The 14239-nt window shown below is 38.7% G+C and overlaps 1 protein-coding gene across 1 annotated transcript in view; it reads left to right on the top strand.

The window, feature by feature from the left end:
- LOC137154613 (contactin-associated protein-like 2) overlaps positions 1-6626 on the top strand; it is a 309210-nt gene extending 302584 nt beyond the window's left edge. The window contains exon 7 of the mRNA XM_067550350.1: positions 6191-6626. Coding sequence (XP_067406451.1) covers positions 6191-6243 — 53 coding nt within the window. The 3' untranslated portion in view covers positions 6244-6626. The remainder of the gene's footprint in view (positions 1-6190) is intronic.
- The last annotated feature ends 7613 nt before the right edge of the window (positions 6627-14239 follow it).

The raw sequence follows: 14239 nt of genomic DNA, 5'->3' as shown, positions 1-14239 counted from the left end.
TGAAGGAGCTGAGCTGAGATTTCTTAGATTTCCTAATAGTGCAGTGCAAGTGGTGGTAACTGGGGGCTTGCTGAGGGCATAGCTGCTACCTATTGTAATCAGGCTGATTGCCAATGACATTTCACTGAAGTACTGTACATTATTATTATTATTATTATTATTACTATTAATGCCTTTACTTTCTTGGTGAAGATGATGACATCTTCAAGTTGTCATTTTCCAACCGCATAGGCTTTATCCTCCTCACCACCCCCCCACTTCGAAACTCCATCCTTCTAAGCTACATTTTGGTTTGTAAAATAAAATGGCTTCTTTTGTACTGAAGTGGAGACTTTTTGTAAATTGCAGTCACGTGGTACTAGATCATGTTTTCATCTTTTGGGGTTATTCCGGGAAGTAGGGGAAGAAGGCCCATGCAATTTCCCTACATGGCTGCAGAAGATGACTTTGCCTTGTGGCTGGAAAGGCAGTGGGGAGAGGAGAGTAAGTAGGTGAGGGAGTAGGGGTGAATATACTACTCCTTGCAAAGGGATATGGTGAAATACTCCCTCCAGCCCCTAGCACAGTAGAGGAGTATAGGAAGCATTGTACCTCACGGGTGTGTCTCTGAGGCTCCACTGCGGGAGGCACTGTGCCTCAATGGAGCCTCAACGCTGTGCATAAAGGCTCAATCCAGCTCACAGTGATTAGGGTAGAATTACTTAGTGTAAAACAAGATACAGATGAAGCTGGGCTAGATTCCTTACAGGGGTAAAAGAAGACTCCAAAGAAACCTGTTAAAATATGGGATTAGTGTTGTTCCAAAACTGATGAGTGATTTTATTTTTGGGTGACCTCCTTGCCGTAGTTGTACAACACTAATTACCTAGAACACCTAAATGACCATGACTTGACTTTCCAGCACAGGGGACTGATTTGTAGTGGTACCTGGCAATAACAAGGGAAGGCCATATTCTAGCTTCAGGTACATATGTCATATGACATTTAATAGCTGTTGTGTGCAAATATATACCCTGTTACTTTCATTTTGTAAAAAGTACTGCGACAAAATTTATCCTGATTCATACTACAAGGGATTGCAGAATGTGCAGGAAGGCACAGGACTCTATGTGCATGGCCCTGTTCCACTACCTGATCCCTCAAGATCTATTGGGTCTGGGGTCAGTGCATGCAGGGTCAGAATCCTCAGCAAAGAATTCAAGACAATCTCTTCAGTTTTCCTCGCCCATTAGGGGGTGATCTGGCAGTCTATTAATTTGCTGTAGACTGACTGTTTTTTATACTGTTATAGTATTGTTATACCATCTAACATACTTATAAATGAAATTCTGTCAATTTAAGCAAATGTTTTGGTCTATATATCCTCTTAATTGACTCTAGGTGATCTCTGAGTTAATAAATATTATGGTCTAATGGGATACATGCATTTATACACTTAATCTCTTCTGACATTGGAGAGACATCATCTTTTGTCCATTGTCTCATTACACATGTTCTTGCTACTGATAATATTACTCCCATAAAATTATGTAGCTGTTATTGTTTTTTCTTTGAATTCTTTTTCTCTCTACATCTTTGTATGTTTTCTAATCTAAAGTTTTTAGGAGGATTTTCAACAAGACTAAACCATTTCTTTTCTTATTCTTTTCTCTAACGGAGGTGCTGCTTTAGAGGTATAACATGATAAAGTGCTTTCAAAAAGTTTAATTCTCCCCAAAATATGTGTTTATATAAATGTTATTGCATGTTGCCAGACAGATGTGCTTATTAGATTCTTTGTCTTTATCAGCATTATTTTAATAGAGTTGCTTTGATTAGGACTTGTGTGTTAGAGTGTTATAAAGCAGAGAATTTCCACTCACAAGGGTTCAGAGTAAAATGTGTTTTAGTATATGTGGGTTTGTTTCCCATGAATTTTGCTTTAAATGAAAATCAAAACTCTATGCAAAACTCAGCCCAGTCCTCTGAAAACCTAGGTCTACATTTTTTCTGGCAGTAGTAGTGGCCTGCGATCTACTCCAATCCCTTCTCTCCCCTTCTGAGAGACATACATTTTAAAAGGCATGACATGCAAAGGGCAAACATGAGTACATAATAACAGGACTGTAGGGGTTAGTTATGGCTCTTACATGGGTGCACATAGGAGCAAGAGGGCACAGGTAGCCTTCCTCTCTGAAGGCTCTCAGTTACCGTGGTGATGAGGGCTATATAAGTGCCTGCATTGATGGACAGATGGATAGCACAATGCCTTATGAAATTCCTGCTGGTGTTGTGCAGCTCTGTATCACCTGTGCAATCTGGCCCTGTGCTTCTAATACTAAAAAGGGTCCTTGCATTGATGAAGCATTTGGAATATTGCCCCAATCTTCACCTTAGTGTGAAGGACACACAGGAAAGGAAAGTCAACAGTTCCACTTGGGCAGGTAACTAAGAAGGCAGCGGCTCAAAGCCAAAACACACTTCTGAAATAACAGCTGAAATGCTTACTCATGAGAACAAGGGCAGAAAATTCATGCTGTGTCGAGCAGAAGAATGAATTAGTTCCAATTGTGCAGTAAAGTGAACAGAATGAATAGATTGTACTTATTACTGGGAACAAGGTATCTTCAGAATAGGTCCTCCTACAATTATGAGGGCTTTAAAATCATCTCAACAAATGGCAAAGGGCTGAGATCTGCCCTCAATGTGTGTGTGCATCTCTTGGTAACTTCAGAGAGGGTTGCATGCACATATCTGAGAGCAAAATTTGACCCCAAACTGTGATTTATATCTTTTAAATTCCCAGAGGGTGGGGTACATTATACAAAAGTCTAGAAGCTGTAAAGAAGAACAGTAAATTGCCTGACAATATATTTAGCAAATGATAATGCAATCCACTGAGGGGGAAAAAACACCATAAAGATGGGAGGAAAAACCTATTTCTTAGCTGGAGCATTATTGAATATTTAGACACCAGGAAGAAATACTTTCATGAGGGAGATTTCCTCATTTTGCCTTCATTTTCTCTTACAAATAAATCATTGGATAAGATGAATCCTTATTTAGAGTGCCTGCCTCAAAAAGAATACAGTTTCATTTATTTTCCCAATATCTACTATTCGAATCTTTTTTCATTATTGAATTGCATTGATATTACCATTAGTGTGGAGAGCCATCTATAACAAGCTATTACATTAAAAGTTCCATCAATAAGGCTATTGATTTGTGTTCATGGTTCATTTTTTAAGCTTGAAGAAGGAACTTTTTCCATATCCTTATGTGTGAAGTAACAGCAATAAGAGGAAAGCTATTATTTTAATTGCCTTAAAGGTCTGCAGTTCTTCTGAAAACATTTCTTCTGTTTTCAGGTAGTATATTTTCTTTTGTTGCTTGGAACACCCATACTAAAGTCTTCATTAACTCTGAAGAACAATTTGTTAGAAAAGATCTTAAGGCAGTGGTGCTGTCACTCCAAGTAGTCCATTAATGGATCCAGGCAAGGTATTGAAATAAAGTAGAACTCTTCAAGTGGATTTTGCATATTCCTGCTTGTAGGATTAATGCACCTACATCAATAGCAGTGTGTAAGATGGTGCACCGCTTCTGTGGGTCTGTTTCCAAACTCAGCATTGGACTTGCACAGTGCTGGACTTAAAGTATGTCTACACTTATGGTGGCATGTAGAGTACAGACACTGCCCACCAGCTAGCAAGAGTGTAAATAGCAGTGTAGACGGTGAGACACGACTTAGGTGTATAGAGACCCCTACACACCTGAAGCCTAGGGAATACACTACACGGCTCTCTACACATGCAAGCTATCCCTCCCACATCTACACTGCTATTTTTAGCAGTCTAGTGTCTGGCTGCCTCCCTACTGCTGGATCCTTTCCCCACTGCCTTCCCCTTGCTAGAGCCATCCCTCCTGCAGTGAGAGGCTCCAGCAGGGGAAGCTGCTGGAGTCTTTCCCTGTTGCCTTCCTGTTCCAGAGCCTTGCACAGCTGCGTGTAGCAGCACTGCCGTGAAAGTGTGGATGCAGCCTGCTTTCACTGCGGCGTGTAGCTATACGTGTAGTGCATGTACTCTGTATGCTGGTGTAAGTGTAGATAAGGTATCTGTCTATTGGATTTGAAGAGTCTCCTCCCTCAGAAAGGATGTGAGAAGGTCCTCCCACTTTTATGGCCCAGACAGGGCCCATGTCATATAGACATTTTCCCCTTCTTTATTTTTCCTTGTCTGTCTTAAGAAAAACTGACTGAGTGACATATAATTAATTTTTTAAAAAAATGTAGTCCCTAAAGGGCAGAAAGAGAGAAAGAGATTGATGAGGGGAAACCATTGAGGAGGATGTGTGTGATCCAGACTTACACCTTCCTTGGTTAGAGGGAACTGAAGAGTGGTTGAAGCCACTTCCCCTTTTATAGCCTCAGAAATCATCATGCAGGCAGGTAAGTGACCCAGTGTTTGACAGAAGATTTTGGAAGCTCAAAGAACAGATGCCTTGATCTACCAAGGGTAAGTATGTAGAGGCTTATTTTCAACTCTAGCCTTGTATCCCAAATAATACAACACATCCCCCGTCCCCCACCTGACAATTCCTGTAATTATTAAAAGTAAATCAGTTATAATTTAGGGAAAAGTGTTTTGAGAGTAATTTTTTGAGAAGTAAATAAAAAGAAATTATGTTTGACAGGCATGTAAGAATATAGTGAGCTTAATTAAAACTGGGAAATATTCACAGTTCAAAATAAAATAAATAGGTTAGCAAGACAAAATAATGGACTGTAAGTTGATGTAAATTGGCCAATGTCTTTTTTAGACTCAGATCCACTGTCCAGTTTGGATTTCTATCTTTCACTCCATGGGCATCTGAAGACAGCAACCATGGAGAAGTGCTCTGTGTTTTTCAGGGATCTCTCCTTCACAACCTATCCATGATCAGTTCCTCTTAGACAGCAAAAAAGCTGGTTTTATTTTGTTTAGAGCCTCCCATGCCTAAGGAAAGCACAGACAAGACAAGATCTGGCCTAAAGTACGTGATTACTTATTTAAATATTGCATCGTGTAAAGCACACTTGCAAGGGAGTAGACTGAAAGTTGTACATTCAACCATAACTTTTGTTTCCTGATTTAAAAACTGTGAAACCTCAGTGTTGCATTATATATATTTTTGCAATAAAAATACCCTTGATTAACATTTTTTCACCTGTCTGCCCACTTAATAAGTCACAATTTTCCACCTGGCAAGTACAATATATACTGTATGACACTTAGCGTAGCTTTTTCATATGTACTGATATTTTCATTATTTGTAGACTGTTTCTTTTCCTTTATTTATTTATTTAATTTTATTTTTAAAGAAAAGTTATAGTTTGCTGTATGAGGTTGACATTGAGATAATGCCCCATGGGTGAGCATGTCTTGGATGGAAAATGATATGTGAAGAGCATTAATTATTGAGATTTACACCAGAAATTACTCTACATATGACTAATTCCTCTATTCTGTCAGCTGTAAATAGAAACTGATGTTGAACAGGTTGCAATTTATGTTAATCCTAATGCCAATTGGTATGATGCTTTTGTATTACATGGTTTCATGCAAATGGTTGATTGCTACCTAAATGTGTATTAATATGCAGTGCACATCCTCAGGTAATTTGTGAGAAGGTGTCAAGATATGAAATACTAAATGAGGCAATGAACAGTACGTAATATAATTACTCCAGAAACCCATATATATTTCCAGATCAGTACTAGATATTTCCTTTGGGTAGGCAAAAAATGGCTCTCTTACCCCCCCCCCCCCCCCAAAAAAAAAAAAAAATCATGATACACAATAGGTTAGTGTTTAATGATGTGGTGTAACACAAAGTCTTGAAATATGAAAATTTACATAATGCATGATTTTTTCCAAGACGGTGCTTGACAACATCAATTCAAGAACTAATATTAAGTGTGTGTATGACAGGGTGTGTGTGTGTGTGAAAACAAATAACAGACAGCAAATATTTTCTCTGATTCCACCAATATATACAGTAATGTCCAATGATAGGTTCTAAATAAGTATCACTGACTCTAACAGGCGTGCACCATCCTGGACAGATAGTCTGGGTATTTTTCATGTTCTATAATTACTGTTTATCTACTTTCAAGGGGGAAAAAAAAGCTTGAAATGAAATGGTGGTGTTAGTCTGTTGTTTCTTGATGCAGGTGTATCCATCCAGATTAACTCCACTCACATCAGTGGAGTTACACTGGTGTAACTGATAGCAGAATGTGGCGATGGTAACCAAAGGACTTGGCTCAATAGTCTCAGGATGTACAAGATTGAGAAAGAAAAGTTATACCACAGAAATAGACAGAATTGTGAGGTATTTTAAAAAGTGACCAACTGAGGAGGGGAAATCAGTGGATCACTTTTACTTGCAAGGAACAGGTTTGACATCAGCCAGTCACAGTATGGACAGTCCACAACTACATTTGGTCTTTAAACGCAGACCCTTTGTGTCTTTTTTCTGTTGGTAGGCTTGGCAGATATTATACATGTTTTCTATATCTTTTTTTCTTCCTTTAATTCAAACAGATCTAAATGTAACAGGGATTTTGTTTGTATCTTGTATATTGGTGTTTTAATAAAGGCCTTTCTAACAGTTATTTGTGGTATCAGCACATAATAAAAAATACTGTGCTAGCTATTATTCCATTGTGTTAGAAATGATGCACGACATTAACAGCCTGGCCAGAAATGTAAGAAGAATTTTTTTTTTTTTTTTACAAATGCAGAGTGTGGGAGTGTAATTACTAAGTGTGCCAAATATCTAATTGTAGTATTCATCTAGAATCTGAATAATTTGTGATGGCATTTGGTCAAAGCCAAATACAAAGCTGAATAATGGACTAGACAATAGCCACATATATTACCTTTGATGGTTTATTGCGAAAGGATGTTAATCAGAAAATCATTAACAATGGTTAGCCAACCCCATAAAACAGATATTAATATTCTCAATTACTTTTCATATTTTTAATAACTTCCTAATATCATTGTTACAAATAATGAAAAAACAAACCCTTCAGAAACACCATCTACTTTTAATTAAATATAACTTACAAACTAGAATTTCAGTATATCCCTAGTCATAATTAGAGGCTGTTTTTTCTATTTGCCATAAGGACATTTTGGTAAATTTATAAAAATGTTATATTTGCTTAAAAATATAGAATAGTAATGTACTCTAAGGCCTGGTCTACTTTGCTGCCGGCAGTCAATGGGAGATACACAAGCTACATAATGTTGCGTATCTCCCCACAACTTACTTATGATGCCATACCATGGTGTCTCCGCTGTGCTGCATTGGCGACAGGTGCCCTCCGGTTGATGCAGCCTTACTCCTTTTGGGAGGGGTGGATCAACTGGAGGGGTCAACTGGAGAGCATTGCCGGGATCAATTAAGCGGGTCTCCACAGCCTGCTGCATCGATCCATGCAGCCCCAGCAGTGTAGGTATACCCTAAGAAGGTTAAAAACTTTGCTCCAAAGGCTGTCTTGCTTATGATAGATTTATTTTTGTTGACCCACAGGATTAAGATAATGTCTCTATGATGATATTTAGATTTACTTTTTTCAGTAAAGTTTACTGATCATATGTGTGACAGAATTCACTGTCTAAAAGGCTCCCCCTCATGGTGAAACCCAGTGTTGCAGTGATTCTGCCCTATGCCAATTTCTGTCCCCTGTGGTCTGGAATGGTATCTTGTACTCAATGTGCCAAGTATCCAACAAATTCAATGTAACAAACGCAAGATCTTCCACCGCACCTGGGCTCCTCCTCAGTCTCATTCTCCCAAAGTCCAGAACAAAACACAACATAAACTTTACATCTTTCCTACATTCCATTTTCTGCAGATTCTTCACCACCATCCTCCTCCTTTGTCTCTGCAGAATTCTTCTATACTTTTTATGGAGTGACATCTCCCAGCGCTTTCTCCCTGGAAGCCTCTCTCTCCCCAGCCCGCTAATCCTTAGGGCTTCCTCCCTTTTCGCAGGCTGATTTCTTATTCCCATCCACCTACATGGAGTCTGGATTTCTTCCAGGGTCTCCCTCAGGAGCTGCCTTCCCTTCAGTTGCCCTCTCCCTTCAGGCCCAGTCACCTTCCGAACCAGCCACATTGAAGAGATTGGATTTACTAGCTGAAATGGCCATACTCCAGGTGCTACAAGGAAGGAGGAAACCTCTCCCTGCTCTTCAGCTTCAAGTAGGGATTTGGGTTAATTTCAGCCAAATTGTGATATTCTGCTTCAACTGAGTATTTTTTTTTTAAATACATACTGGAAGCCAAATGTCACTGCATTCCCCAAAATTTTTTTTTTTTTTTTTTGGATAAATAAATACCCAAATTGAAATTAGGCTAGGACACTGGGAGTGAAATTTGTGAGTGAAAGGGGTCAAATTTCTGTGTGGAAATCAATTTGTTAAGAGCAGAGAGGTCAAACAAACTCATTAGGTATCTTTGGTGAGACACAAAGGAATCTTCAGTAAACAGAATACCCAATGTCAAACATCATTTTCAACTCAGTATAATTGGTTAGATGACACTTTTAAAGTGTGTCTTTTGCGGATCACCTTGGCTATTTTGGCTGTGCCCTTTGGCTTTCAAGCTTGCTTAGTTTCTGGTGGTTGCATTAAAAACTCAACCACAACCAAAATAAGTCAGTGCAGAGGTTGAGACTGACTGAAAAAGACCAATAATGCAAATCCTAGGTAAGCAGAAAGTACGAGCAACATATGACCTTAACGGATGAAATATGTTTTCCTTGCAACAGAATTCTGTAAGGCTTTATACTATCAGGTGAGCAAACTGGTTCCGCTGATAATATTGGTAGTGAACTACTAGTATGAAACTTTTGATTTTTTCCCACATAAATTACAGGAAACAAAAGATGATAGGACTATATTATTACAAGATCAAAAGAAACGTAACAAAGACAGTAATTTCACCAGATTTATCATGCATATCCTATATAGTGTGCCAAGTATATCCAGCACACCCACATACACTCCCTTTCCCCCAGTACGTGTGTAAACATTGCTGATGATCACACAGAGACTTTGGAAGAGTGTTACAACAAAGATGATAGTAAGATGCACTTGAAGTACCAAACTGTCCATAGACAGTGCTAAATATAAAGACTATCATCCAAAGAACCGTATGAGGTCTGGCTACAGCGACCAGACCTGGATGGGAATACAGAATCCAACTCCTGTGGACGTTAAGTATAGTCAAACCAGTCTGTGTTATAGACCAGTGGTACAGAATTTAGATTAACCCCTAGGTCTGCCTGAATTAAGCCAAACTGACAACAATGATAGGTCATGTGTCTTTGAGCAGGGGTTGCTCAGGCAGTAGGTTGGACAGGAACAGAGCATGCTGAAAACTGCAAAGAGACGGCAAACTGAAGGATCAGAAAATGAGCTACTTTCTGGATATGTGGCTGGACTCTGGTGTCTTAGTTGGGGTTTCTGTGTGCGGTTTTGCCGTTGTTTTGCCATCTATGTGAAAGGCAAACAGGCAAACTTGTGTAAACTTTGTAAATAAACAAAGAAGACCCTACCCTGGGTAACCAGTTTATCTCCACCAGGAACATTACCCAAAATTTGCTACTGCTTCAGAGGGAAGCATAAGAAACTCCATAATGGAATAACAGGCCATGGGGACAGTTTCTCTCTAATATTTAATTACAAGTTGGCTTAGAGAGCATGAGGTTTTATATCCCTTACATTTAGATAGGATAAAAACTAGTAATGGTGGAGGTTCTCATTATCCATACAACTAGTTAATCCTTTTAAATTCTATTAAGCTCTTAGGCTTAGTGATATCTTCTGGTAGTGAGTTCCATTGGTTAATTAGGTGTATATATGTGAGAGGGGTGGTGTTTGGTAGTTTTGTTTTAAAAAAAACAAAACACAAAATGTCTTTTATCAATTTTAAATATGTTGCTTTTCCATGTTGTTGAACATTTCCTTTTTCATGCCTATGATTTTAGGTACCTCAATTTTGTGGTGCAATTGACTTAACGCGGGCCTGATTTTCAGAAATTCTGAGCACACAGGACTGTTACTCAGTGAGAGCTGCAGATACTCAACACCTCTGAAAATCAGGCATAAAGTGTCTCAAGGTGGGTACTCAAAATTAGAGGTCACTTTTGAAAATGTTGTCCTTACTCCCTAGGCACTTCAATTTCCCCATCTATAAAATGAGGATAGTGTTAATAGTACTTATCTACCACAGAGAATATTGTAAGGCTTTTATTTATGTATGTAGAGCACGCAGAAATATATAAGCAACATATTATTGCTGTTATTACTTTAATTGGGCTTAAAACTCTCAGTGAAATTTCAAAGATGGTTACTGTGTCATTGCTGTTATGGGTGAAAAGTCATGTGGAATGACTTTGAGGAGAGGCTGAGGGAACTAGGCTTATTTAGTCTGCTGAAGAGAAGATGGAGGGAGGATTTGATAGTAGCCTTCAACTATCTCAAGGGGGATTCCAGGGAAGATGGAGCTAGGCTATTCTCTGTGGTGGTATACAGAACTAGGAGCAATGGTCTGAGGTTGTAGTGGGGAAGGTCTAAGTTGGATATTAAGAGAAACTTTTTCAGTAGGAGGGTGGTGAAGCACTGGAATGGGTTATCTAAGGATGTGTTGGAGTCTCCATCCTTGGAGGTTTTAAAGGCCCGCCTTGTCAAAACCTGGCTGGGATGATTTAGTTGTGGTTGGTCCTACTTTGTGTAGGTTATTTCATTGCATATATTTGCCCTTCTTGCCTCCCGAGAAAGCGCTTTGTGTTGCTTACAATAAGAGTTTGATCATATACTTCTATACTCTCCTGAACCTGGGGTGGGGCATGGGAATGGGTTATATTATTTGGATTATATGCCAACACGCGTATCATTTCATGTCAAAAAGGGAGCTAATCACCTGGAATGTAACATTTAGATAATTATAGATTTTTAGATTTAAAAGTGATTTCTAATACTTGGACATTTATTGTAAGTCTACAACAATAATAAAGTGCAATGTAGGTGCTGTGGATGACTGTCCTAAAAAAACATTGAAAACGTAGTTATTTTTAACCCCTACATTTTCCTGAACTTTATTTTCCTCTGTTTAATAAGGGGTATGTGGTTAAAATTTCATTGATAAATGAGCTGTCTCTGTGTTTTTAAAATGTTTTATTGTCTGTGTTAGAGACAAGGTATGGTTATTGACCAGGACTATGCTTCATTGAAGACAAATACATGGAAACATCATTAGTTCATTATCAATGGTTCAGTGTTGAATTGGGAAGGCTTAACAAGTGGGGTTCTACAGGGGTTAGTCCTGGATCTGCTACTATTCAGCATTTTCTTTAGCAACTTGGAATTAATGGAGTGGAGAGCGTGCTTATAAAATGTGCTTATTATGTCAAGTGGGGAGGTGGGGTCAACACTTTGGAGAACAGGATAGAATTAATAATGGCCTTGACAAATTTGAGAATTAGTCTGAAATCAATAAGATGACATTCAGTAAAGATAAGTACAAAATATTAAGTACACTTAGGAAAGAAAAAGCAAACTCACAAATACAAAATGACAAATAAATGGCTAGGCAGCAGTACTAAAGAAAAGGATCTGGGGATTATAATGGATCACAAATGGAATATGACTCAATAGTGTGATGCTGCAGTGAAAGAGACAAATGTCCTTCTGGAATGTATTAACATGAGAGTCACATGTAAGATGTAGGAGGTAATTGCTCTTCTCCACTCATCACTGATGAGACCTCAGGTGAAGAACTGTGTCCATTTAGCAGCCTCTCACTTTCAGAAAGGTGTAGAAAAAATGCAGAAGAAAGCAAGAAAATCAGTTTGACAGCATGATCTGTGAGGAAAGGTTGAAAGAATTGGGTTTGTTTAATTTAAAGAAGAGAAGACTGAGGAGGGACCTGACAACAGTCTTCAAATATATTAAGGGCTATTATAAAAGAGGACAGTGATCAATTGTTCTCCATGTTCACTGAGAGTAGAACAACAAGTACTCAGCTTAGTTTGCAGCAAGGGACATCTAGGTTGGATATTAAGAGAAACTTTTTTTAAGAACATGTTAGACAAACACCTGTCAGGGATGGTGTAGGTACACTTAATCCTGCCTCAGCATGGGGGATGGGATAGATGGCTTCTTGAGGCCCCATCCAGCACTTTCATTTCTGTGATTCTTTGGTAAAATGTAGGCTACTTTAAGGAATTCAGTATGTGTCTGTACACTGCAAGTGGATTTAACTCCTCTAGGGCTATCTTGTCCATTTACAGTTAAACCTGACTCCAGGTCAGCATCCCAAGAGCAACCATCACTCTTTCCATACTCCCTCACCTTCCTCTTTCGGGGGGTAAGAGTAATTAATTTGCTCTTTTCTGGAAGAAATTAGAACAGCATATTACCATAAACACCCAGAGCTAGGTCAGATGTGTTAGCTGGCTACCCAGCTACAAAGACACACTGGACTCTGTTTCACCCCCTTCTGTCTTTCCATGTGTAGCAAAGTATGTGTGTGCATCTTTCACCCTGTAAGTCCATGCTGTAGTCCAAGTCACAATCTGTCCTCTTAATGACTTCCAGACTAAATAGAGTTAAAGATACTGGGCCAAATTCATCTCTGATGTAGCTCCATTGACTTAGCTTCTTGTTTCCAGTAAAATACAAGGTGAATAATTATTTTTTTTATTTTATTTTCTATTTGTCCCCTTAAAAACACTGAGCCCTTAATAGCACTTAAAAGGTTCTTATTGATAAGCAAGAAGAATTCAATAATCCCTTCTAAAGTGCCATCGTGTATTACCAGCAGCACCATATCTAATTTAAAGAGGTTTATGCCACTAATAAACAAATAAAACATTATTGGCAGCTATGTATGTGCAAGATTTTGTGTTTTTCCATGGCTAATTAAAAATAATGAGCCCGGGTGTACCTTAGCCTCAGGAAAAACAAGTAATGCAATTAGATAAGACCTGTGGTGGTAGCTAGAATACAAAGAGAAGAGGGAGAGCAGAATTTTGAGCAATGCTATTTACTTTTGTTTGATGTTTAAGTGGAGGCTCTTCTTTAAAGCAACTTTTTTTTTATTAGCAGCTAAAACCAATCAGCCAATTGTATACCAATCAGAAATCTTTATACTGTTTGTTTCTCTTTTGGTTAGTTAAAGGAAATTACAGTTAAAATAAGAATCACACACTGCTTCATTTGCAAACTATTGCTATAATGTTTAAACCTTCCAGCAATGAGAAGATAAGGCATTAGAGTTTCTGTTGTAAAGAAGCCTCCACTTTTTGTTACCTGGTTGTAGAACAAATCTGGGAACTAAGCCCATCCCTGATGCTGAACTGACTTGTATGATACTGAGTAAATTTTACTTTGCTTTTCTTTGCCTCTTATTCTGCATTTGTAAAATGGGTATAGCAATACCTACACAGCTTTGTAAAGCATTTTGAGATCTGTAGATGAAAAACACTATATAGGTGTTAATTATTATTACTTATTTTAATTGTATTCCTATAATCCTGATGTGTTTTGTATTCTTTTATTTGCAGTGTTTAGTTTCAGATAAAACCAGAAACCTAAACCCCAACTGGGCTGGGATCTCTGCTTACATTTATTTGTCTTCTGAGGGGAGTGCCTTCTTTCCCTCAACTACCTTAACAGAAAGGCCAGCTTCCTCTCAGAGTGTCATGCCTGCTCTATACTGGCAAAATTAAGTCAGTTTAACTACATTGCTGAGGGGTGTGAAAACTTGACATCTTTGAGCAGCCTAGATAAGGCGACTTAGCCCCTATAATAGATAGTGCTAGGCTGATGGAAGAATTCTTCCATCAACCTAACTACTGACTCTTGGGGAGGTGGATTACCTGCTTCAACGGGAGAACCCCTTCTGTTGGTAGAGGTAGCTCTTCATGGAAGCACTGCTGCAGTGCAGCTCTGCTGCTGTAGCATGTCAAGTGTAGACAAGTCATCAGTGTCATTCACTCCCCTGAGAGTTTTCAGAACCTCCAGTTGAGGAAAACCCTCTCAAGGAGTCCTCTACTCTGACTCAGTTTCCAAATATCAGATGAGATTGTCTCAAATGTTTTCTGTTTTTTCTATGAAGAACATCAACTGCTCACAACAGGAGGAACTTAGTTCCAACCCTGAGCAAGGGTGATCTGAGTTGATCATATGGCTCACTATTT

Source organism: Emydura macquarii, unplaced genomic scaffold (assembly GCF_026122565.2).
Source record: "Emydura macquarii macquarii isolate MOO-44397 ecotype Brisbane River unplaced genomic scaffold, CSIRO-AGI_Emac_v2 contig_1263, whole genome shotgun sequence".
In the NCBI taxonomy this organism is placed as follows: Eukaryota; Metazoa; Chordata; order Testudines; family Chelidae; genus Emydura; species Emydura macquarii.
The sequence above is the reverse complement of the archived record's forward strand: the minus strand, read 5'-3'. Positions and strand labels throughout refer to the sequence as shown.